General features: G+C 44.7%; 1 protein-coding gene across 3 annotated transcripts in view; it reads left to right on the plus strand.

Annotated features, from left to right (window-relative positions):
• DYRK4 (dual specificity tyrosine phosphorylation regulated kinase 4) overlaps nucleotides 1–25,229 on the plus strand; it is a 977,358-nt gene that overhangs the window by 739,498 nt on the left and 212,631 nt on the right. For all 3 annotated transcript variants that reach the window (XM_078654210.1, XM_078654204.1, XM_078654218.1), the window contains exon 9: nucleotides 17,593–17,765. In XM_078654210.1, the coding sequence (XP_078510336.1) occupies nucleotides 17,593–17,765 (173 nt within the window). The remainder of the gene's footprint in view (nucleotides 1–17,592; nucleotides 17,766–25,229) is intronic.

Below are 25,229 nucleotides of genomic sequence, written 5' to 3' on the forward strand. Positions count from 1 at the left end.
AGCCCTGTCATCATAGGATCTAATTTAGCTAACATTTTCAGTTCTATGTTCAAAACTGGCATATATTCATCCATATGGAAAAAGATCACCCTTGACCCCACTGACATATCCAGCTACAGGCCCATCGCATGTATACCCCTACGAGCAAAAATTGCAGAGAAAGTCATGAATTCCCAGTTGACACATTTCATTGAGGAAAACCACTTACTCGATGACACCCAGTTTGGCTTCAGAAAGGGACACGGTATGGAAACTGCCCTCATCAAAGCTTCTGATGAAATTAAAAAGATTCTCGATGCAGGAGGAGCTGCGGTTCTCCTTCTGTTGGATCTTTCTGCAGCTTTTGACACGGTCGACCATGCCACCTTGATCGACCGTGTCTCTGCCTTCGGCATTACACACACAGCCAGTGCCCTCCTTGCATCATTCCCTGCTAACCGTTCACAATCAGTCACACTTGGCAATTTCACCTCCCCCCCATTCACTTTCCCTTGTGGGGTGCCTCAGGGATCCTTGCTAAGCCCGACCTTATTTAATATCTACGTGTAGGACCTAGCGAGAGTCATTAAAACCTACAACGTGGGTCTCACATCCTACGCCGACCATACCCAACTAGTGTTGGCAATACACATTGACAGAGCTAAGGTGGCAGCCAACTTCCAGCAGGGAATGCTGGTCATAAGCACCTGGATGACAAACAACTCCCTCAGACTAAACTCCAGCAAGACAGAAGTGATGATCTTCGGCAATCAAACTCCCTCCTGGTCCACCCTCTGGTGGCCATCAGACTTGGGAACCCCCCATCACTAGTCAGAAAAGTTAGAAATCTCAGAGTCATTTTGACAATAAGCTGTCGTTCATGCACCACGCTATTTCAGTAGTCTCTTCAGCTTTCTATATCATTAAAATCATAAAGAAACTTCTTCCATACCTCCCACCCGCTGCCGCTAAAACACTAATCAGCACACTTGTCATGTCCAAAGTAGACTACTGCAACAGCCTATTCATTAATGCACAAGAAAGAGTTCTTAACAAATTTCAACTAGTACAAAATGCAGCAGCCAGGCTCCTGACAGGCATTCCCAAACGTAAACCCATCTCAAAAGTGGTTCGCCGACTCCACTGGCTACCTGTCAGAAGCAGAGCCAAGTTTAAGGCTCTTCGCATCGCATACAAGGCCATTCATTTCCTCGGGATTGACTTTCTCAAACAATCCCTCCACCCGTACAACCCCCCCAGACAACTGTGCTCCTCCACTGCAAACCTGCTCATTGTTCCCCGTGCAAAAAAAGCCTCATGGGGTGACAGATCCTTTCTGTGTGCCACCACTAAACTCTAGAACAAGCTTTCTCCCAACATCAAGACCAGTCCCACCCTGCTCACCTTCAGGAGACAGATAAAGACATGGCTTTTCAACCAATAAACAGGCTAAGTTTACCTTCTTGGGTCAAGTCCTCAGCCCTGAGACACCTACGGGTAGTTGCGCGCTTTATAAATCGCATAAACATAAACATTTTATATGTGAGTCCCCTTCCTGTCATCAGAGTGTCGCAGGTGCCATACATCTATCAAGGCCCCAGTCCCATAGAAGGAGCTAGTACCGATGCAGCCTTATGTGGCAACCAGGTGCTAGGATTGGAGAGTCAGCTTGTCAGTTGAGGACCAAACTGAAGTGTTCCACCCACAGTATTGTGTGTGGGGACTGTGCTGAACACCTAAGCCAGTGCTGTTCGATGAAGTCAAAGTCCTCAGTATTTGGGCAATAGGTATTTAGGAGTATTGTGTGCTTCCTGTATATCTTCACCTTAAGCAGGTTGAACCTTCCCTACTGGTCGATAAATTCTTGAAGTAACCGGAAGGGAATGCGGCAGTCAGCTCGACGGATAGCCAATTTGTAACTCGGATGGTGGTGAACTTCTGTGTACCATCCTCTGACAGCAGCTTTTCCTCAACTGGCGTTATGGTGGTCGGAAAATGGCTGGTGGGGTCGGCTGGGGTATGGCAATCTTTTGTTCTCATACAGTCCTTTATTCTCTCCAAATTATTGTTATAAAATGAATTTTCTGATTGAAGCAAAAGAACGGTACAACTCACATAATCTACAAACATGTTAAATTAAAGACCTAAACCAAAACATGATACATTAAGCAAGATATCTAAATATTTTACTATTTTCGTAGTCCAGTTTTCAAACCGATTGAATACATTGTGGCAATTCAGAAGATGAAACCATACTAGAAAATACTTCACTTATTCATTTACCCCATGTTCCCGAGACACTGAGCCCAATTAACAAAAGTAATCTGAGGATTCCCAATTTTACTACTACTAAATGCCTTTTGTGAATACCGAAAGTCTTAAAGTTAGGATTTTGTATCAGTTTAGTGGTAGTAAAGGTAGGATTCCTAAATTTACTACTACTAAATGCCTTTTGTGAATACCGAAAGTCGTAAAGTTAGGATTTTTCTCAGTTTAGTAGTAGTAAATTCAGGAATCCTAACTTTACTACTACTAAATGACTTTTGTAAATGCCGAAAGTCGTAAAGTTAGGATTTTGTCTCAGATTACTTTTGCGAATCGGGCCTAACGGTAGTAGATCTCAGTACAGATTCGAGCTCTAAGGGAATTATTACAGAAATGGAGCATCTCCAAGATAATCACAAACCTAGAGGAATACAAACTAGTGCTATATGCACTGTCCGCTGCTCTTAACAATGCCGAATCCTTTTACTTTAAGACCCTTGTCCCATTTCTCCAGCCTCACCCTCATAGATTTATTAGAATCATTAACATATTCCTCCTCTCACACTCACTTACTTTTCTTAAAAAATAACATAACATATGTATTTGTAAAGCGCACGTTCACCCCAGCAACAGGGCATCTTGTCGCTGAAATAACAGTTGTATATTGTTACCCAACTCAATGGTACTCCTTTTATCGACCTCAAATGGATGAAAGGCTGAGTGGACTCACCGGGATTTGAACCTGTGACCATGAGGTTGAACACAGGGCCCTATGGTGGATGCATTAGTCCACTGAGCCACCAGACCCGGAAAAATCAGAACCATTAGAAATTATTTAACCCCTTCCACGCTCATGACGAGCATGCGGTTAAGAAAGCTATTCTTTTCTTCACCCCCTACTCCTCATAAACCGAACCCACCAAGCTTCACTCTCCCATTTCATAGCAACTGCGCTAGCTGAGCTCTTTCAAGCACTTAGGTGCATATTTAGAAGCCCCTATCGCCACAGGAACATCACTTTTTACGATGTTTCGGTGGCGAAAGGATCTTAGTGTACTTTAACGCTGCCTTGTGAATAAGACCCCCTTTCATGCTATACTTAGCGCGAAAGGGGTGGGCAATGGGTTTTGTAGTGGTCATTCCGCCGCAACACCCTTTGATTTTGATGCTGCCCCATATTTACAAGGGTGGCGTAAATATGGGGCAGCACTAAAATTAGGACCAGGGAATACTTGGTCTTAACAAGGTGAAATGAGGAGACATGCTTTATTTCTCCTCGTTATTGCTGTTTCTCTGTGTGCTGCACATAGAAACAGCAAAATGCCACAAATGAATGTTATGGGCTGGAAGGTGTCCCTTCCTGCACATAAACAATTATTAAAAAAATACGATTTGCAACTTCCTTGTGTGCTGCGCAATGCAGCACACATAGAAGTTACAAATCGCCATTGGTGATTGTTTATGTGCAGGAAGGGACACCTTACTGCACATAAACAAACATTTCCCCCAACTCAGGCACCCTTGCACTCAAGTGCAAGTGTGCCTGTGATTATGCTAGACAGCTTAATTTGGCGCCAGTGCTAGGGGAAGCGCAGGGATGCACTGTACCTTTGTAAATATGGTGCATCCCTGCATTTTCAAATGACAGAGCATGGGGTTAGCAAGTTTTGCTTAATGCCATGCTCCGTCATTCTGTTGTACAAATGCCCCTGATTATTTTAAATCCATGGTGTGAACCGCCAGACCCCTTCAGCCCTCTGATCATCAAACCCCTCTGATTTATTACTAATGCACTACTTTGCCTTACTTCTCTTTTAATAACTCTTTTTCACAAGGACATACATGCTTCCAATCAGTGTTTAATTTGTAAAAAAAGAAGTGCAGGTGCTAAAAATGTTGCCAAAGAGGCCACAGCTCACTTCTTCCTCCGCTGAGTCCCACTTTCAACACTCTCACTGCCTCAGTCTCTATCTTCTAACCCTGATCTGTTGTCTGTCCCCTACGGCTTTGCTCTAAGAGTCTATCTTCTCACCTCTCTAATTGTTTTCTATCATCTTTGTCACACCTGGTGAGTTACCTTATTCCCTGCATTTCTGATTTGCCCTCTATTCTTTCTACCCCTGCCCTTTTTCCTCTTCGCTTTTATCCATGCTCTGCTCTCTCTCCCCTCAATCTTGGCTCTTTACGATCACTCTTCTAGCAGTGATTAGTGGTGTCTCCGTTTTATCATTTGTCTGCTTTTTTCCTCTGTTCTGTCCTCTACATCCTGTCATTATATATTCTCTCTTCTTAATGCTCTCTTCTTCACATCATGGCTGCTTTCTCTTTGTGTCTGATTTGCTCTCCTTTTCTTCTACTTAGCTCCGTCTTATCTCTCTCCTCTCCTGTTGTTTCTTTCTCCTCTTTACTCCTGCTCTCTCTCTCATCTATAACACTGCTGCTGCCTGTGATCCCTGCCGTTAGCCTGTACATGTCCTTGCCATTTTGAACTCTGCGTTTTCCTGTTGTCTTTCCTATAGAAGGAAGATGACATGTGTTTTACTTTCTTACCTACACTGAGTGCAAAAACAAAATGTACACCAAATGAAAATTCTTTTTTTTGCATATATTAATCAGTGCAGTATAACTGTGTTATCTGCAGAACAGGTAGCTGCTCGAGCACAGCAGGTGATGTCACTACTAGTGCTGCCTGTAATTAGTAGGTCCAGGGATGGCGACGGCATTGGGATCCACTGCTCAGCTTGCTGTGACCCTGCCTGCTACAGCACAGGCAATGTCCCCAGCCGTAATGCTGCCAATGCCGGTAAGTATGGCTGTGGTGCCTACTGGACTCGCGCACGCTCAGCAATTACCATGCTGGGGTGCAGCGCACAGATTCTACAGGTGACGCCATGGTGCACAAAAGTTGTGTTGGGCCACAGCCGCATCGAGCACGTTGAGGATAGCTGCAATGCAGGGCTGCAGGATCTGCTACTCTGGCTACACAGCTAGTGGAAAGTCCACACTTACTTTCGTCTATTCTTCCTCAAAAGCCCTCACTCCCAAGTTCCAAATGCGCTCTCGCAGCTTCCTTCAACTCCGTCTTGAGCCAGCCCCCAGCTACAATTATCCAATGGGAGGCTTAGGCTCCGGCAGTGGCATGGTGCAGCAGACTCTGGGAATAGAATGCAAGACATAGTTTGTTGATGACTTCTTGGATTTGTGATCGGCGAGATGCCATCATCACTAACTTGGTGATACACAATCATGCCTGCCTGGACAGGTGTATGCTGGCCTGTCTATGAACATTTACCAGCCAGAAACCATGCAATGTATGTTATTCTTTTTAGTTTGAATTTGAACAATTAATATTGATACCACCACCTGCAGGGTCAGAAATTGTAGCCCCGGCCTTGTGAAAGAAGTGCAGGTGCTGAGCACCTGAAAGCTCCTGCTCAAATTAAGCACTGCTTCCAATCGGCAGTGGTCCTATCGCTCCACAAAAATCCAAACGCTGATTCCTCTTTTCAAGCTATGTATCACCTGGTATCACAACTTGCCTTCACAAAAATACTAGAAATACTGGTCTTCACGGTCTTTAACTATACATCTACAACATCCATCTCAGTCCCTTACAATCAGGATTTCAACCACTCCATTCTACTAACAGCTTTGACATCCCTACCTATTTTGCTTGTTACTGTTCACTACAAGAGTCTCTCTTCCTTTCTCATACTTTTAGATCTTTCTGCTGCTCTAAATACAGTTGACCACTCCACACTCACGTGGCATCACCGACCTAGTGCACACCTGGTTTATAGTCACATGGGACTTGGAGGCATCTCTACCTACTTCTAACCCAGTGGGTTTCCCACAAGGATCAGTCCTTCGACCTCTCATTGTTTTTAATACACCGCCTTTCTTGGGGACATCATTTCCTTCTCGGCTTCGCATATCACCTTAATGCTGATGATAGCCAGATTTTCTTCTTTGCAAAGTTCTCACCTGACCTTCCAGCATAAATCTTTGACTATCCCACAGCCATCCATCACATTGAAGTGCTCTTCCTCTACACTTCCCTTTCTGGCTCAGCCCATATAATTTCTCCTGACTCACTGAAATTTGCCTCATCAGCTAGAAATATTAGCATTTCCTTCAGCCCATCATTGAAGATGGAGGCATTAATCACCAACAGTCGCAGTACCACAAAGTCAATTACTTAAAATTACAATATCTGCCCCCCTGCTGCCGTTAAATACTGAATTATCACTTATGATCTCACTGGGTTTAAATAAACAGTGTTACTGTAATAGTCTACTGGGGGACCTCCATAAATACTCCTACACACCCTCTGTTAAGGTTTTAAACTTTGAACTAAGCATTTTACATTTGATTCCAGGGGCAGGTGTCCTTGTATTAGCCTTCAGTGATTACAATCTGTTACTTGCCCAGATTGTGGTGCCTTTGAAGCATCATGGGGCTGTTATTAGGAGTAAGCAGGTGTTAGTTACCAAGGATGCTGGGCTTAGGCTGGTCTGGCAATCTGCTGACATGAATTTGGTTATGAACCAGGTGGTTAGTTCTAGTAAGGGCCTGGTGAACTTCTGTATTTTAAATTCCTCCAGTCCCCTAACTGTATTAGATTGTTTCACTGAGCTCTTATCACAATGTAAACAAACACTAACTAGACCAGCGGGTAAGGTTCCTTTTCAGGAGAAATCCTGATTTGACAAAGATTGCACGATAGCTAATGAAAGCTTGCGTAGTGCATTAAAGCCACTCCCTAGAGATCAGAGTTCTATCCGAGCCTGTAGAAAGGTGTTTGCTTTGGCACTAAAAAAGAGAAAAGTAGCTATTAAAGATGAGAAATTGGAAGCTATTGTTGTCGCATGTCAAGAAAAAGATACAGAGGCTTTCTGGAAGGCAGTACGAGCCGGCTTATCCACTGCATTCTCTTCTGCTAAAGTTACTGTCAATATTGCTGCTGAGGCATGGATAGACCACAGTCTATTCAGCTATTGATGATGTGTCACCCGAAGACAGTCGTACAAAAGGGGGTGGTGATGGACGGAGCATCTGAGCCAATCAAATACTCACACCCAGTCAAAAGATCTGGGTTTGATCCATCACCGTTCTTTAGCCCACTCTGCCACCCCAGTTCAGACATGGCTATATGCAAATCAGTCTGACCCTGTGCCTCATGGGAACAGTCCAGCCCGAACTGCCAAGCCATATCTTCCCTGGACCGGAAACAAGCTTCCGAGGACCAGTTTCTGGCATTCCAGCCGTCTTCAGCCCGGCTTGCTTGAATCCAGTGGCAAAGTGAGCAAGGGACTCACGTCTGAGCACACCCTGCCACACTTATGGCGGCCAAAGCGGTACAAAAGGGGGTGGTGATGGACGGAGCATCTGAGCCAATCAAATACTCACACCCAGTCAAAAGATCTGGGTTTGATCCATCACCGTTCTTTAGCCCACTCTGCCACCCCAGTTCAGACATGGCTATATGCAAATCAGTTTTTGGGGTGAATGTATGACATTGTTCTACATTCTGTCCATCAACTGTGTTTTTTGCAATTTTCACCCGAAGAAAGTCAACACTCCTTATGTGGTAATCTTACTTTTTATGCTGAAGATGTCGCTAGAGCTTTTCAAAATAGTACTTGGGAAAAGCCTCTGTGTCCAGATGGTGTACCTCTTGACTTGTTTAGAGTGGACCCTGAGTTTTGGTCTCCTATACTTATTAATGTTTTAAATGCAGTATGCAGCTTGTCTGGGGTGGGGTTTGCTTTCATGGCGTGCATCAATAGTGGTTCCAATTTTTAACAAGCATTGGCATAGCCAATAGGTCTCGCCTTTGGGACCTAGTAAGAGTTTAGCCATGCAGCACATTATCACCCCCGGGCAGATTTCTGTAATGGAACTAGTACTTATGTAAAGTGCTTTGATACCTTCATTCACGCTACATAATGCAAAAAATAAAAAGGAATGAAAGGAGAAGTGCTTGCGGATTTCTGAGGTGGGGAAGCAAAAAGATTCACTCTGTAGAGTTACGTTGTGCCTACCTGCTGTAGATGTTTGGTTTTTCTCCACAACAGTTAGGGTAAAATGCTGATTGCTAACCTTCTGTTTTGTTTAACCGGAAGCATGATCATCCGGTCAACAAATAGTTAAGGATCACAATGTAGCTATTTATTGAAACCCCATGAGGATCGCTCCCTTCTTCCCCAAGACATGAGTGGTCTTTAAGGAGCTTTAACTACTGTAGCAGCTGCTTGTTGCCTTCCAGGGTAGGCTTTTTGGCCTAGGTCCGCTCATTAGACGGTGCTGATGATTCAGCTGAAAAGTAAGATGTCACCTAATTGATTTTGTTTCTGTTCCTTTGTGATTTCGAGAAAATGAAAGCGCACTCTTGTGGAGGTGGGGTAGAGGGGACGTGCCTTCTAATTAAAGCAGCAAGGTCTGGAAATGAAACCTAACCCAAAACAGATGGCATCCTGCACGCTGCCGCTGCTGGCTCCTATTATATAATGCCAGTACCAAACCAGAAAGCGAGCACAGTAGTGAAAATCAGGAGCCGAGTTGAAAGGAGGCGAAAGTGAGTTATCCCAGTGTGCAAGTGAATGCGGGGCTGGAGTATGCGCCATCTTGGTGCAGAGTAACAGATGTTTATTGCCAACCAAATGAATGTTAATTAGTCCATCGGCCTCTAGTAGGATGAAAGGCTGAGCAGACGCCCTGAGGTTCGAACATGTGGTTGTGAGGTCAAACATAAGATTAATAGGGTGCTTGCATTAAAGTTAAGATTGCATTATATAATGCCAGTACGAAATCAGAAAGCGAGCACAGTAGAGAAAATCAGGGGCCGTGTGTGTAAGCAGAGGCCTCGCTACCTCTGCCGCCAGTGTCAAAACACGATTCTGCTGCCTTCCTCCTTCTACAAGTCAACAGCAATGGCCTAGCATGACAGCGGATGCACAAGTGTCTCATTGCAAACAGAGCATTGGCAGGGCTGTGCGTGTGCATGTGTCATGTGAAGGGAGGGTAGGTTAAAAAGAATGGCGCAAGAGAGAAGCGGGGGCATGGCAGTGCGGCGAATGCCCTAATTAAAAACAGATGGTGACATTACCCCGAACTGATGGCGCCACTGCTCGTAATTGCAAGCAGTAGGCGGATACATTTCCTGGGAAAGGTGGGACATGCACCCGCCTTTGCCCAATTGCGTGCTGTCTTTATAGAAAGACACACGCAAAGCCCAATAGAAAAAATGCAAAAAAAGTCCAGAGTGATTTCTAGAGGTAATTTTCCTAGAGCAGAGCATGCGCGCTGTGCTAGGCTGGACCTAAAAAGGGTCATGTTAACAACTCTAGATGCTACCGCCCTATATTCTCGATTCTACAACTAAGATAATAGGTAGAATAATTTTGGAACCCCTTTTTTCATGGGTAAAGGAGAGAAGTGTTTTATCTCAGTTACAATATGGGTAGAGAAAAGGCTTCAGGACAATCGAGCAGTGTATTAATTTACATCTTATGGTGTAAAAATATAAATTTGCAAACTGTGCCCTTCTTCATCTTGCATTTATGGATCTGTCGAGTGCATTCGAATGTGTTCACAGGTCCATATTATGAGCTTCTTTAGTGGGTATGGGCCTCGAGGAGGGGCTGGTCTACCTCCTTAGGCTTCTTCATTAGGATCTTTCGGCCTCTGTAAGGTATGGGAATGCAGGAGAGTGCACTCCATCCTTTAAAGTTAGACGTGGCTTACGCCAAGGATGTGTACTCACCCCATTCTCTTTATTCTTTTTACAAATGGCCTGGAAAATGAGTTGGTCGACGCCGGGGTTGATGTGCCATGTGTGGGGACAAAGGCTGTGCCCACTTTATTATATACAGACAATGCGATTCTTCCTGCCGTGGTGGCTAATGGCCTAAAGATTTCAATCTCTAGGTTCGTAACTTTCATGAAGGGGCTTGATTACAATGGTGTGGCCCAAGAAATGCCCAAACTAGAGCTCTAAATATATGAGGAACAAAGTTGGATAGGGTGAGTACCTTCCCATACCTCGGCGTGGTTCTCTTGCCTTAGAAGCAGGTTAGCATGCTTTACTCGTGCAGTTGGCATTACCTTTTCCCTTGTTGCTGTATTGAAGGAAAACCTGTAGTGCCAACATTTATAAAAAGGAAATGTATACCAACCATAACATATGGTATGGGTATTTGGGGCTAAAGAGATATTGAGGCCATCCAGCTAGAGGAGAACAGGTTTACGTTGCCCCTTTAGTGTTCTATATGGGCAAACAGTGAAGCTGATCTCAGTAAGGCTATTATAAAATATTGCCTTTTCTGTGACCATGGTCTTAAAATAACTTGGTTGAAGTATATAAGAGATTGTTGTCTTGCACTGGGTTGTGCTCATTTATTTGTGAACCCTGAGGCCATAACAAAAAAAGATAAAGCCTGGTTTCAGACTCGTTTTTTAAATCAAAGGCAGGCCTCAAGGGAAGCAGTAGAGGTGCAAAAACCAATTGTGAGAGACTCTTGTGTAATCCAGATGTCTGAAGTGATTGCACCTTACATATATTTTGTGCCAGAATGTTTACGAACCTACAATGTTGACCAGATTTAGATTAGGCTCAATACGCTGGTTGCTTTGTTTCCATTTAGGACAATATTCCTCCTCAGATATATGTTATTTCCATTGTGATGAGAAACACCTCAGACTTTTTCTGCAGCATTTACCTTTCCGGATGCCAGGAACTTTTTACTGACTTTATTACGTAGTTTTACCTTTTCTAAATGCAAAGCTGCTCTCCTTTTTCCACAGGTACTTAACAATTTGGATACTTGTTTTTAGGCTAATGCTTCTTGAAAGGCATCCCGGCTCACAGGAAAAGAATGTTATTATAAGATTGCTATGTTGTGCATGTAATGTATACAGTACAAACTACCTGTATGATGTTTATCTGATACGCACTTGTTTTGCACAACGGTAGTGCTTGTCACCTTATTACTTGTTATGCTGCTATATTTTGCACTATTTCTCTCCGGTCACCATTGCCTGCTATACTGAGATATAACAAAAATCTTGCACCTTTATGATGATGAAATATTAAAAGTAAGGTTCTTACTATGATATGGTTTAGTGTTTTATCCATTTTAACCGTTTTGTTGATATTTACACTAATATTTTTATTCATTATTATTTCTAGAATTATTGTGTAACTTTTGTGATTCATTTTTGAGATCGAATAAAGATTGAATTGACTGATTGAACTTTGATTTCTCAACATTATTTAGTCTCTCTGAGCATACTTGACTTTCACCATTACCACTAAATCAGATGACTAAAGGAAAAATAAAACAAAGCAATAGAGACAATCTTCAGAACTTATCTTCCTTTTGTCTCTGACCTTATGTGTAAGTCCATACTATCCACTTGGATTTGTATTCCACAATGGAACCTATTGGGCCTCTTGTTTAACTCATCCACAAGCAACATCGTTGTTACAACTTAACAAGGGTCTTCAGGCCCAGGTCTTGGCAGTATTACAACATTGTCTTCTCTGTACTCAAATGGACTTTTCCTTCTAGTGTCCCTCATCAGACTTTCTTTTGGTTTTTATAAAGACAATTTAGCCACTATGTCCCTTGGTGTGTTGTTGGTTCCCAGTGGACACATTTAATTCCCATCTCTTTTCCAAAACTGAATAAATACCTGGCTTGTGTATTTTTTATGTTAGCCCCTTACTCCACTTCTTATACATTCCTGATCCCAACATTATTCCTCCTGGCTCTGTTCTCCAAGTCTTCACATTTCTCCTGCAGAGTCTCCACTCCCACCTCCCTTTCCTTCAATATGCCATGTGTATCTTTATATCTCTCTGTTAGGGCCCCTTACATTTTCTCTTCTAGGCCAATGAGGCTCTTGTCTATGCAGTCCTCACCGTGTTTCATAGAAGTAGCTGCTTCAGCAAGAGAGCTGCATATTTCATTCATTTCCTGCCTTATATAATCTTTTCATCCTGTTCATTCATAGTAACAAGACAATTCCTACCTCTGTGTCAAGTAAGATCCATTTCAGGCAGCAGCAAAGTGCTAATTCTCCAATCCAGGCCTCAAGATTCCAAAGGGGCTAACAAGTACAACTCCGATCATCACCTGGTAATGGGCTCCTTGAGCAACGTCTGTTCCTTGCTCAAACAGGCTCAATCTTGTTCGGTCATGGACTTGCTCTCAAACTCCAGATTGTACTTCACTGGGGAATCTCCAGTATGAACAGTCTTGGGGAGATCAACATACGAATAGGCTTCTTTGCAGTTGTCTGGCCTCTACCCATTCTAGTTGGTGAGCTATGTACCATGGGTCCACTCTGCCCACCCAACCACATTCCACAGCCGACCCAATCCTGGCGTAATGTATAGGGCTGGGTCTTTGGTTTCCTACTTTTTGTTTTTTAAGTCTATGCCGGTTTCATTCTGCTGTCTACTGGGTCAAGATGTGAGGTTCACGTTCCCCTTTCTGCAATCTCTTCACTGACTTGTTCCACTCTCTCATATCTTTGCAGCCCCAGCCTGTTCCACGGCCTCTCATCCTCCCGCCCCGAGGCTGTCTCTGGTCAACCTCAGTCAATCAATCAATGGCTTGTAAAGTGTGACTACTTACCCGTAAGGGTCTAAAGGTGGGGGGGTTTAGGGAGGGGGAGAGCTTCTGGTCCTTTGTAGGTGCTTTCGTTCAGTTGAAGAGCCAGGTCTAGAAGTCCCTCCTGAAGTGAGGCATTGACGGAGATTGCCTGAGGTGGAGAGGCAGGGTATTCCAGGACTTTGCTGCGAAGTAGGAGAAAGATCTTCCTCCAGCTGTGGTCGTGGGACAGTCAATAGGGCCATTTACATGGAGCAGAGGTCTCTAGTTAGTACATGAAATGGGAGGCAGTATTTGAGGTACGCAGGTCCCACGTCATGTAGGGCTTTGTCGGCATGTGTGAGGAGCTTGAAGGTGATTCTTTTGTTGACTGGAAGCCAGTGGAGATCTCTGAGGTGGCTGTTGATTTGGCTGCAGCGGGGAATGTTGAGGATGAGTATGGTGGAGGTGTTCTGGATGGTCTGCAGTTTCTTGAGGGGTTTCTGTGTAATGCTGGCTTAGAATGCATTGCCGTAGTCGATTATGCTGCTGAAGAATCCATGGGTAACTGGCTTTCTTAACTCACTGGGGATCCATTTCAAGATCTTTCGAAGCAGGTATAGTGTGTGGAAACAGGATGACGAGATGGCGTTGATATAGCTGTTCATGGTAAGCGAGGAGTCCTGGATGATGCCGAGATTCCATGCATGGTCTGTGGGTATGGGGGAGGTTCCAAGTGCTGCAGGCCACCAGGAATTGTCCCTGCTTGGAGCCCATGATGAGGACTTCGGTCTTTTCTGAGATGAGAGTGAGGCAGATGTGCTTCATCCAGGAGGCAACAGCCTTAATCCCGTCGTGAAAGTTATACTTGGGGACTTTTGGGTTAGTTGGTGAGGGAGAGAATCAGCTGGGTTTCCTCGGGGGTGACAATGTTTTTGTCCGATAGCTGCAAGCGGGGCTTTGTTGATGTTGAAAAGCGTGGGGCTCAGGGAGGAGCCTTGAAGTACTCTGCAGCTGATCTGTGTGGGTTCTGAGAGGAACTGAAGTAGTCTCACTCTCTATGTTCGGCCAGTGAGGAATGAGCAAATTAATTCCAGGGCTTTGTTGCGGATACCGGCGTCAAGGAGTCTTGTGCATAGGGTGTGGGGAGAGACAGTATCGAAGGCGACTGAGAGGTCCAGGAGGATGAGGGCTGTAGTTTTGCCTCTGTCGAGGAGGGCACAGATGTTGTCTGTGGTGGCGAAGAGGGCAGTCTCGGTGCTGTAGTTGCTTCGGAAGGCCTGGCCAACTGGGCTTGTTAATCACCTGCGGGAAGAGAGGATGAATTGTCCCTCCAGCAGGAGTTACTCAGTTTTTTTTCCTGGTGCCCAGAATGCATACTAGGCCCCTCTGTTCAAGCCCAGTGCTCTGTTTCTCTGTTGCCATCACATACTTTTTTCATGCCGGTACCAACACGTCAAGGCTCTAGGTGGTACTGCTTAGCTCTCAGCCACCACTGACCCTTGATCTTTTATCTCCTCATCTGCTGTTGCTTTTTCTACTTTCGCCATCTTCGTGTGCCACTGGCTCCTGCGGTCCAAGATCCCCCCGCCACTTACTATGGATTCCTATTACATCAACTTGATTTGTAGAAAGCATTTGATTTTTACAACCCTCATTTTGGAACATTTGTGGAGAACAAATGATGGGGCTTCAGTGTTGTGCATCTGCCATCTTAGGTAGCTCTGCTGTTCCCCGTGAGCATCCATAATTTAAATACACTGTAACTAGGATACGGTGTATTTGGGTAGTCTGAAGTAGACAGTGTCACTGCATTCTAACCTGGAGCAGATTAGAGCCAGGACTACCAGTTACCAGCTTTGAAGAAGGTGAAAGTGAAGGGTGTTTCTAAGCATTTTCAACCAGCAGAAGCACACCAATGTAAGCTAGAATAGTTGTAGTTAAAAGGAAATCGTCCTGTCAAATATAATGACCAGATTTCTAGATCAATTCAATGAGGAGGGACCTAATACACCGAGTGAGGGAAAAGATTCTTTCTAAAAAGAGTTATTTTGTGTTTGCCAGCCTTTAATTTGAACTGATTGAGTTGCATCCAGGAACAATTACCAGCACACAATATTTTTTAAAAGATGGTAGAGAGAACACGTTGAGAAACTGGGAAAGGGAGAAGACTGTGCTATTAATATTGCAGTAGAATCTCACTGTATTTCCTTATTAGATTGGCCAGTAGAGCAAGGTATGAGATGTAAAGGGTGGGTATAAGAAGTTGGGCTATTAGTTGAGAGGGGTGTGAGCCCCACTCAAATAATAAATACAGTCCTTGTCAGGGTTAACGACAAAAAGTCACTACATGAACCTGTGCTTAACCCTCTGGTAGCTGGGCACAAAAGCAATAAAGCGTAACTGAGAGGCAAGGTGTGAAGTATTTATGCAGCACTTAAAGAGTCAAACACAACATAAGTAAACTTTCAAACCAGTTTAGAAAGATACAGTAAATTGTAATCAATTGATGACACCAAAACAATAAAACTCCAGTAAATAGAACCAGAGTTATGAATATTTTAAATTTCAGGTACAAACAGCATCAGAACAACGAACCAATTGCAGTTACCCAGTCATCATGGATTGGGTTAAAGTCAAAAGTCCAGGCCCACCGCAATGAAGGGCAGGTTGGATACAGAGGCCAGGCTCGTGCCAGTGAGAGTTTACCTTGTCACACAGTCCAGGAGCCGGAGCTTTGTATTGGTGGGAGTCGTGAGGAGATCATTGTCAGCATGTGGGGTCACACTCTTTGTCTAACACAATTTCTAATCGTAATCTGGTTCTGGTCAGTTTTTCCCCTGCTCCGAGCTATCTAGGGTAACAAAGGCCAGGCAGGACCAGGTGTGAGCTGAATTTGCTAGTGACCAGGCAGGCTTTTTCACAAGTCAAGGAAGGAGTGGGAACAGCCCTCAGGCTACTATTTCAAGCTCAGGAAAGGCTGAGTACAACCACCAAGGCCAACCTGCTCAGTTGAGGAACACCCTTCCCCACACCCAATGATCATTTGTCCCCTGTCTGAAGGGAACACACATCAGACAACAGGAGAGCCGTTACCAGTCATGTGACCCTCACACCAGAAGAAAGGTGCATTAACACAATTACAATTCAAATGAATGTAAGAAACATTTCTCTATCTGCTCTCAAACTGATGGTAAATAAGGTAACCTAGGGTTAGTTAATGTGAGAGTTAGCCTTACTACAATGAAAAACGTCTTTAGGAGGTTTTTATTATCAGGACATGTAAAAACATGTGCTACTTTTTAAATACCATGCACCTTTACCTTTGAGCCTTCAGGGTCTACCTCAGGGGTGACTTATATGTATTACAAGGAAGGTTTAGGTCTAGTTAAAGGTTTATTTTGCCAGGTCAGAATGGTAGTTTCAAACTGCCCTACAGGCTGCAATGACAGGTGCAAGATGTTTTATAATGCTACTATAGTGGGTAGCACAATGAGTGTTGTAGCCCACTGGTAGCAGTTAATTGACAGGCCCTGAATACATGTAGTACTATTTACTAGGGACTTATAAGTAAATTAAATGTGCCAATGTGGTGTATGCCGATTTTACCATGTGTGGAAGTTAGAGCACAAACCCTTTACCCCTTAAGGTGCTTAAGAGGCCTGGTTGAAGAAAGATGACCAAGGCAGCAGCAAGGTCTGGACAGCCTTCCCTTTGTCCAGAAAAAAGCAGATGTCATCTAGAGCCAATATTAGTACATGTTTTGTACTGGGGAAAAGGCAGAAGCCTGTTTGAGCTGGATCCAGTATAGAGTAAGGCTCTAGGTATTTGAAGAGTTGGTGATTCACGTCTGTGTCTGTGATTTTGGACAGACGAGAAATAAGGGAGATTGGGCGTTAGTTGAATGTAATTTTAGGGTATGCATTGGTGTGTTTTAAAAGAGCTTTAACAATAGGACTTGTCTGTTGAAGGGGGCTGGACTAGATATAAGGGAGGAGTTTCCAGTGTCCATCATAACTTCTTTTACCAAACAAAAAACCTTGTTAACCAGGGGATGGTTCTAAAAGAGAGCCCATTAAAATGGCCTATAATGGCCGAGGGGGCGAAAGAATCATGGTAGTGGTTGTCTAAAAGAAGTCAGTTATTTCTTGAGAGTGTTACGGGAGATCTCCATTGATGGAAGTGACCTAAAGAGTACAATGATTCTTACAGAACTTGATAACGTGAATGCTCAATGTTTTTAAGTTTGAAGCAAAATTGAGGGTCCATGCAGTAGACATGGACTGTTCTTATCTGATCTCTATGAGACAGGGGTAGAGTCAGGATTGCTTTAACAAGAGCAGGGTCCTCTGCACGTGCCCAGCTGGTGCTTAGATGAACACAGACGGTCATGCTTTTGGTGGATTTCAACATCTATCAGATTGTTTGAGAAGCATGGATCTGAAATAGCAAAACAAATCAAGTTTTTTAAATGTTTAAAATATGATAAAACCTATGTTTAAAGGATCTGGCTATTTTGACACCATGTGATTTGTCCAGGAATATTTAGGTGCAAGATACCATCTTGTTTTAGGTCTGGCTTGCCAGAGCTGCTGTCTATATACCATATTGTTACAAATTCTTTGAAATATTCAAAGAGTGGACTTCGGCTTATCTCAGTATTGGGTGGTACTTTTCACAAATTAAAACCTTTATTTCACAATGAATTTTGCAATAAAGCCAGATTTTTTGTTTGTTTTTGTTACTATAGTCTACACATATGTTCAGAGCAGATTCTATCGCTCACCAGAGGTGATTCTCGGCTATCCCTATGGTCTTGCAATCGATATGTGGAGCCTTGGATGCATCATAGCTGAGTTGCATGCTGGATTTCCCCTCTTTCCTGGAGAGAATGAAGTGGACCAACTTGCTTGCATGATGGAGGTAAGGGTGTGCAAATAGCAGAGTGTTAATATGGCTGTCATTCCTTCTGTTGTTCTCACTTTCCCACCTTCCACGGCAAGACATATGCTATTGTTGTGAGATTTGCTCTAACACCTGCTGTATGGTGCAAGGTATAAGACTCTTACAGATCTTGGATTTATTCTACAGAATGAGAGATACTACCACTAATGAGGCTGCAATCTGGTCTGCATTTCAACAATTATATTGTTTGCCATTTCTCCTAAACAACAACCAGGGTTATACCTCTCAATTACTCTTCTGTTTTCCTGTTAATCTTCATGATTTTTTAAAGCAGTTCTGTTCATACTAATCCCACTAACCAAAACTAACAGTTTGTTACCCATATTCTGGTCCACAGGATAACACTTCTAAGAGAAGGTCTGGTTCAATTCCTTCTGTGAATAGGTGTGACTCAGACTTGGCTTACTCCTGAATATCCAGGGGCAAGCCACATCCATGGCTCCTGCTCAGGTGCCTCAGATCGCAGCTCTGCCTTCCTGTGAGGCCCCATATTCCGCCTATTGACTCTCCCAGCACTGCCATTATTTAATTTAGCAGTGTTCATGAAAACACATTTTTTGAGTTTTCATTAACGCTGCCTGTGTACAGGTCAACCCTCTTTGGCTCATCTCCAGCCTTCTGATGACAGAAGAAGAAGAGAGGGCTGATCCACCTAGAGAGTGTTGTTTCAAAACCCAGCATTCTGTAGATGAATGTCTGGATTGCCTATCTGAGGGGTGCATTTCAACTATGACCCCCCTCAAACAAGCACAATCCATTTTACTTATTTGACATACTGCCATGCCTCAGGCAGCACAGTATATGTGCCAAAAAGTGTCTGTCAGGCAATAGGATGTCTCACAGATCAGCAGGGTCAGGATCTCCAGCAGTGTCCTAGCTTCTTATGGGTGTGCTGACGATCCTTTTAAGAAGCTGGACAGGGGATTGAGGTGGGTCTTCCTGTTTTCAAACCTGACCATGCTGCTCTGTCTGGCTGCTCCTTTTATTAAACAAGCTCACCAAAATTACAGATATAGAAAGACGAGTGCATATATTCAAGTGGTTGAAATGCAGAAACAAGAATAATGTAACGTAACCAATATTACATTCACATTTTAGCCACAGTCTGGTAGGCTGTACATCAAGTAGGTCTAAGTCATGTGGGCAGTCCATATGACCCCATATCTTCATTTAGTCGCAAGTCTCGCCTACGCCCCCTCACTCACATATTGTAGACTCCTCTTCGCCGTTTCTATATCTATCCCAGGGGGACCACATTCTTCCCACTTTTTGCCGCATCCCCTGCTGTCTTATATAACCTTTTCCGATTAGTGCCCCCTCAGAACCATCTTGAACGCTTCCCAGAGTGTCACATGGGAATCTACTGTCCCTTTATTCTCTTTAAAATACAGCTCTACTTCTTCCTCAAGCTTTTCTTTCAGCTCAGGGTCACGGAAATGCCAGATTTCGATCTTGGGAAAACCTATTCTATTGCCCTCTGGTCCCACGAAGGTGACACATGTGGGGGAATGGTCCGAGATACCCCTAGCCAAGTGTATTGGACTCCGAAAACTTCCCATATGGTCTTATCATGTCAGCATGTAGTCTATTCTAGAGAATAATCTATGGCTGTCAGAATAGTATGTGAATTGTTTTGACTTTGGGTTATGGGCCCTCCATATGTCCACTAATCCCATTGTTGCCAGGAGGTCTGGGAGAACATTCACTCCTGGGTGCGCCCCACAGTGCTCAGCCTATCTAACTCTTGATCTAATACCGCATTGGCATCCATCCCAGCAAGAGTGGCCCCGTAGGAAGCTCCAGTATTAGGGCGCTTAATTGCGGGAGGATGACCGAATGAAACCGCGGTGGTACATACGCGGAACACAGAATAAGTGGGTGACCGTCCCAGTTGCCCACCAGGGCCACCCTGCAGACTGCTTTATCGTGCACAATATTTTTAACTGTTAAGGCCAGGCAGGTGCGCACCAGAATACCCACCCCTCTAGCATCCCTGGAGTAACCTGAAAGGGCTGCTAGCTTATACCTGAAGCGATCTAAAGCTCTGTAGTGGCTACCCTTTACATGTGTCTCATGAAGCATCACCACATCAGGAGCATGGCGTTTCATGTACTAAAGGGCCAGTGTACATTTGATCTTATTTATGAGTCCGTTCACATTCAATGACCATAGGAGGACCATGGCGGCTCCCTTATTTATATCAGGCATAGTGGAGTGCAGTTTGTGGCCTTGTCACTACTCTCGCTGACCCTGATCTGCTTATGTGCTCAACGACGAATAGTGTAATCATGAGCATCCAACACAAACAATCAACAATACAACAAATACCTCTTAATTCCCCCCTCCCTGCATCACTGCTAGGTGTGGTAGGAACCCTCCACCACCCCAACATTCAGAGTGCTTGTCGCCCAGTAAAGAACTTCATTGCAATGAAACTATGTGGAGGGCAGCGAGTGCCAACTGCCTTTGCAGTTACAGAGCTTAGTACGGATATGCTAGTTTCCCCAATTCTATATATGGAAATGCACGAGGGGGTCAGTATGAAAGTGGAGTGCATGCCACAGACAGTGCTTCCAGCCCTTTACAGGGGTTCAGCGTCAAGGTATTCAGGGCATTGCCCCGGCAATACCACAAAACCCCTCATGGACTATTAACCTAGAGCACTTTCAAGTGTTCCCTGGGTCCCGAGTGTCACTTATCTGTATCACCATGGGTATCGCTTACCGGCTGGGAGGACAAGCCCTGGTCTCTCATCGAGGTGTCGCCACGGACAGGCGATTTGCTTGAATCCTATCTCAGTCAACAGTTCTCCAACCCTCCAGCCAGTCCCAGGCAGATTCGAGAGATGTGAAATAGTGCGATTTTCCATTCGCCAATACTTTGAGCTTTGCCGTAAATAACATCATATATTTTAAGTTTGTTTCCCTAAGGGTCCTTTTTAGCGAATCGAAGGCCCTCTTTTGGCATTGCACTTGTAGTGTAAAGTCCGGGAAGAATCGGATTATAGCCTTTTCAAAGTGAATATTTCCTCTCGAGCGGGCAGCTTGCAGTATGGTGTCTCTGTCCCTATAGTTAAGGATTCGGTCCACTATTGGGCGCAGAGGAGCTCCTTGGTGTGGGCGCGGGCCCAGTGCGCGGTGCGCTCGTTCTACTGAGAAGAATTTCGATAGAGTTGTTGGCTTAAGGATCTGAGTGATTATATGTTCAAGGCCCATGGACGGTCCCTCAGCCCCCTCCGGCACCCCCACAACTTGCATATTATTACGTCGGGCTCTGCTCTCCTGATTTTCCAGTCGTGCCACAACATTAGCCTGTTGTTTTACAAGAAGTGTGACCTGTTCTTCGAGACGTTTAGTCTTGGCCTGCAGGCTCCCATTGTTTGCTTCTGCTGTTGACGTTTTTTCGACCAGTTTCCGAAAATCTGCCCGAAGCAGATTCACCTCTTCCGTGATGGAATCTAGTTTCTGTTCTAGGGTGTTTATGAGGCCTGTTATTGCCCTCATAATGTCTTTCAGAGATGGATCCGGCCCCTGCTCCTCCTTATGGTGTGGCGGATCGGCTCTCTCCACTCCACCGTCACGGCCCATTGTGACAGTGTAATTGCCAATTTGATTTGATTGCCCTGGGCCCTTATTCCGCCCCATTGTGCTGTGTATCGCCCCTTCCAGTGGGTTTGTGTTCCTCCGCAAGACCCCAAGGGGGCTCCTGCATCAGAGCTTGGTCTCAGAGATATGGTGTGGCTCCCCAGCCCCAGACACTCGCTTACATGGGGAAGCTCCTCCTCAACAACGAGTCCCCACTCCGCAGATCAGGGGGGGGTCCTGGGGATGTAGTTTTGTCACCGGATCTCCGGGCGGCTCGTAACACCAACAGGGCCTCAGGGTATCGCCTCCATGTCCCCGCGACTGTATTGAAGTCTGCCGCAGTGACCCCCAGCTTCTTTCCCACTGATTCCTTCCTTTCGTCGGCACAAGCTTATCACCTCTGTGAATGTGGGTTTAGGGGACTCCTTTCTTTCCACGGCACAAGTGATACACCTTTAGTGGAGTAGTGTGGCTCACTGGTTAGAGGCGGCAGACCCGGGAGCAGAAGTCGGCCCGGGACCAGGGTTCAATTCCCGACGCGGCAGGGTCGTGGACTTGGGTCAGCGGACTCGATAATTCTCGCTTCGGTGCTTACTCTAATCAGGGGTTCCACTCGGCAACTCTGGGCATTAGCTTGCCTAATCTCCACAACGGCCCCATCAGCCCCCTGGCTCCACCTTGGGGACTCCCAGCAGGGACCATCCCACAGGGAAAGCCAGGACGGGTTCCCCAGAGTTATACAGCGCCAGGAAACCTATGGACGGGTAGCAGTGCGATTTACAAGCTCAAATACATTTACATTTACATTTACTTTTACAATATAATTGTAGGGGATTTTGAATGGGGTTTGTGGTCCCCCACGCAGTTATTGGAGATGGGGCTGCACACAATGGGATTTACACGAAAGAACACAATGCAACCACCAGAGATCCCTCAGGCCGTCTCGCACCCCCTCACAGCAGGCCACACTTCCAAGTGACTGTTCATTGCTCTGCGCCACAGGCTGACACATACACTCGCCTGGTCCATCGCAGCACCCTCTGCCTGCCAAAAACCTGGGCGGCCGCCTCTCAAGGTTCGCGTCTCATGCGCCCGCTACGGGTCTTCCTCAGCCTGCGGTTTTCTTCAAGGTTCGGGCTTCACCGTCATTTAGCACCCGCTTCGGATCTTCCAATGCCTGCGGATCTTTTCAGAGTTCTGGCGGCGCCATCTTGCAGCGTAGCTGCAGCCTCTCCTTTTCACACCGACAGCACCCCTTTGCACAGCAGATGGACCGCCTGCCCACTCCACACCAATATCGCCCCCCTCAGTGTCCCATTTACAGTCGGATTGTGATGGATTTACATGGGGAATCTTCAGATGACTAGCGGAGCACACGAAGTGTGCAGCCATCTCTGGTGGGCTCACGCCATGCCTCCCAGTGCCAGATTCTTCCTCTACGGCTGCCACAAAGCCTCCAAGTTGCCAGCAAGGTAAGTACAAAAATGCTGTTTCTCTGTGAATGTGTATTTGCTTGTGAGTGTGTTTATGCGTGATTAAGAGTGAATGAGATTGAGTTAAAGTGAGTGAGAGTGACATTGAGAGTAAAAGTGAGTGAGAATCTGAGTTTGAGAGTGAGTGTGAGGGAGTGAGTGAAGGCATGTGAGTGTGTTAGAAGGAGTGAGTTATTGGTGATTGTGGGAGGCAGTGGAAGTGAGGCATAGTGTAGACCTATGAATGGAGCTGCAGGTTCAGTTGCATTAGGGCCCAGTGTCAGTGAGTTGAAAGGGCTACTGTCTGTAAGTGTGTTTGTATTGGATAGTAAGAACCAGTGAGTATGAGTATGTCTATGTGTGAATAGCGTTAAGTGGGACTGAGTATGAGTGAGAATGATTATGTGAAAGAGTGAGGGGGAAGAAAGTGAATGGGTGGAAAAAGGAATTAAGAGTGAGAATAAGAGAGTGTGAGTGAGTAAGAGTGTGTTTGTTTGCTTGTTATATGTTTGTGAGTCTGGCGCTGGCCATGGCACGCTCAATATAATTTTGGGCTTATGGTAGCACCCAAGTTAACATGCTGCCACTGGCATATTGGAAATAATTTTAGGCATAACAAAGAGTATGCCTGGCAAAATGCAGGCTCTTGAATACTGGAGGAAATTCTTTGCATGAGCTCACCCCTGCCAAAATGCTAGTGCTGGAACATTGGAGGTAATTTGTGGCATAAGGGGGGCACCCAAGAAAGAAATGCAGACCCTGACATACTAGAAGTAATACTTGACATACGGAAACAGAGATGGCAGCCATTGGAATATCGAAGGAGGTTGGTTGGGGAAGCATATCATGATAAAATGATGGCTCTGGAATATTGGAGGTGTTTTTGACATATGGGCCATCCATGGTATAGAGACAGTAGGATTGGCAAACATCTGGTAGTTGAATATTGTTTGTAATTGTTGTAGTAAGGGGTTACCCATAACAAACTGCTGGAATTGGCACAATTGAGGTAATTCTTAAAATATGAGAAACTGTCAAGATCATTTTTTCTAAGTGGAGCTAACTCCTGGCAGATATTCTGCCCCACCACTTTCAAGGATCAGCAGCCACCACTGCACTCACTCAATCTTTTTCTTTCTTTTTTTAAATGAAAGTAGTTAATTGATTGGTGAATTTATATCTGCAAATTGGTGAGTGGGTTAATGTAAAATAAGGCAATGGTTGCATGAATAAATAAAGGAGTGATTGAGTGCATATTTGTCTGAATTAATAAAGGTGTGATGAATGCATGTGTGTGCAGCTGAGGATTGATTAATGGCCAAGGCCCTATTGGTGGCAAAAGGTTTCTGTCTCCTTGTGCCACTGCCAGTGCACCACTGCTCCTTGACACCACTCACAACAATGAAAACAGTTATCTGCTGGCACAAATGTTGCTGATAGTGCCCTTCTTTTTATTTAAAGAAAATTTGCAATCTCTGCACTTTACAAACCACACAAAGTTTTATAAAAGCGAATTGCAAAATATTTATTTGCTATACTTCACAACTTTCCATGGCCCTATATTAAACAAACTGAATTATTTGGGGCAAATTTACTACCATTGTGTGTTGGGTTTGTGGCACAATAGTGATGAAAAAAGGCACAATGTTTATTTGAGAGTTACTTTCCATAACAAAACTTTATTTGTGCTGAAAAATATTCCTAATAGATTGCAAAGACGCGCTAGCACTGTCTTGAATTGCTTTTCTTTAAGGAGGTGTACCATGTGTAGTATATTGGTGTTCCTATGCACCTACACTAAACCTTGTCTACTAAATTGTTGACGTGGCTTAGCAACAGAAAATAATGCCTCTTTGAGGCTGGTGTTAAAAAGGAAAAATATTTTTATTTGTAAAAAAAGATTCTGACTTTGCATGTGTATTGCATGGTAAACAGTCTTTACCACACAGTCTTCACCACAGAAAGCCTTTACCACACCGTCTATGACCCTGCTCGCAGGCAGGTCGCTGCCCACGCTGCTGCACGGCTCTGCCTGCATTGTTTTTGCCTAATCTTGTATTTTTCCCCTGTGCCTAACTTGCTTTCTTGCCCAGACTTGTTTTTATTCCCCTGTGCCTGTACTTGCTTTCTTGCCCAGACTTGTTTTATTCCCTTGTGCCTGTACTTGCTTTCTTGCCCAGACTTGTTTTTATTCCCCTGTGCCTAACTTGCTTTCTTGCCCAGAATTGTTTTTATTCCTCTGTGCCTGTACTTGTTTTCTTGCCTAAACTTGTTTTTTCTTCCTGTGCCCAGTTCTCCCGCCACTGCATCCCTGTGGCCCAGCCCATCTGCAATCCCATTCGCCACCCCACCTCCCAGCTGCTCCT

This window comes from Lissotriton helveticus, chromosome 1_1 (assembly GCF_964261635.1).
Source record: "Lissotriton helveticus chromosome 1_1, aLisHel1.1, whole genome shotgun sequence".
NCBI lineage: Eukaryota > Metazoa > Chordata > Amphibia > Caudata > Salamandridae > Lissotriton > Lissotriton helveticus.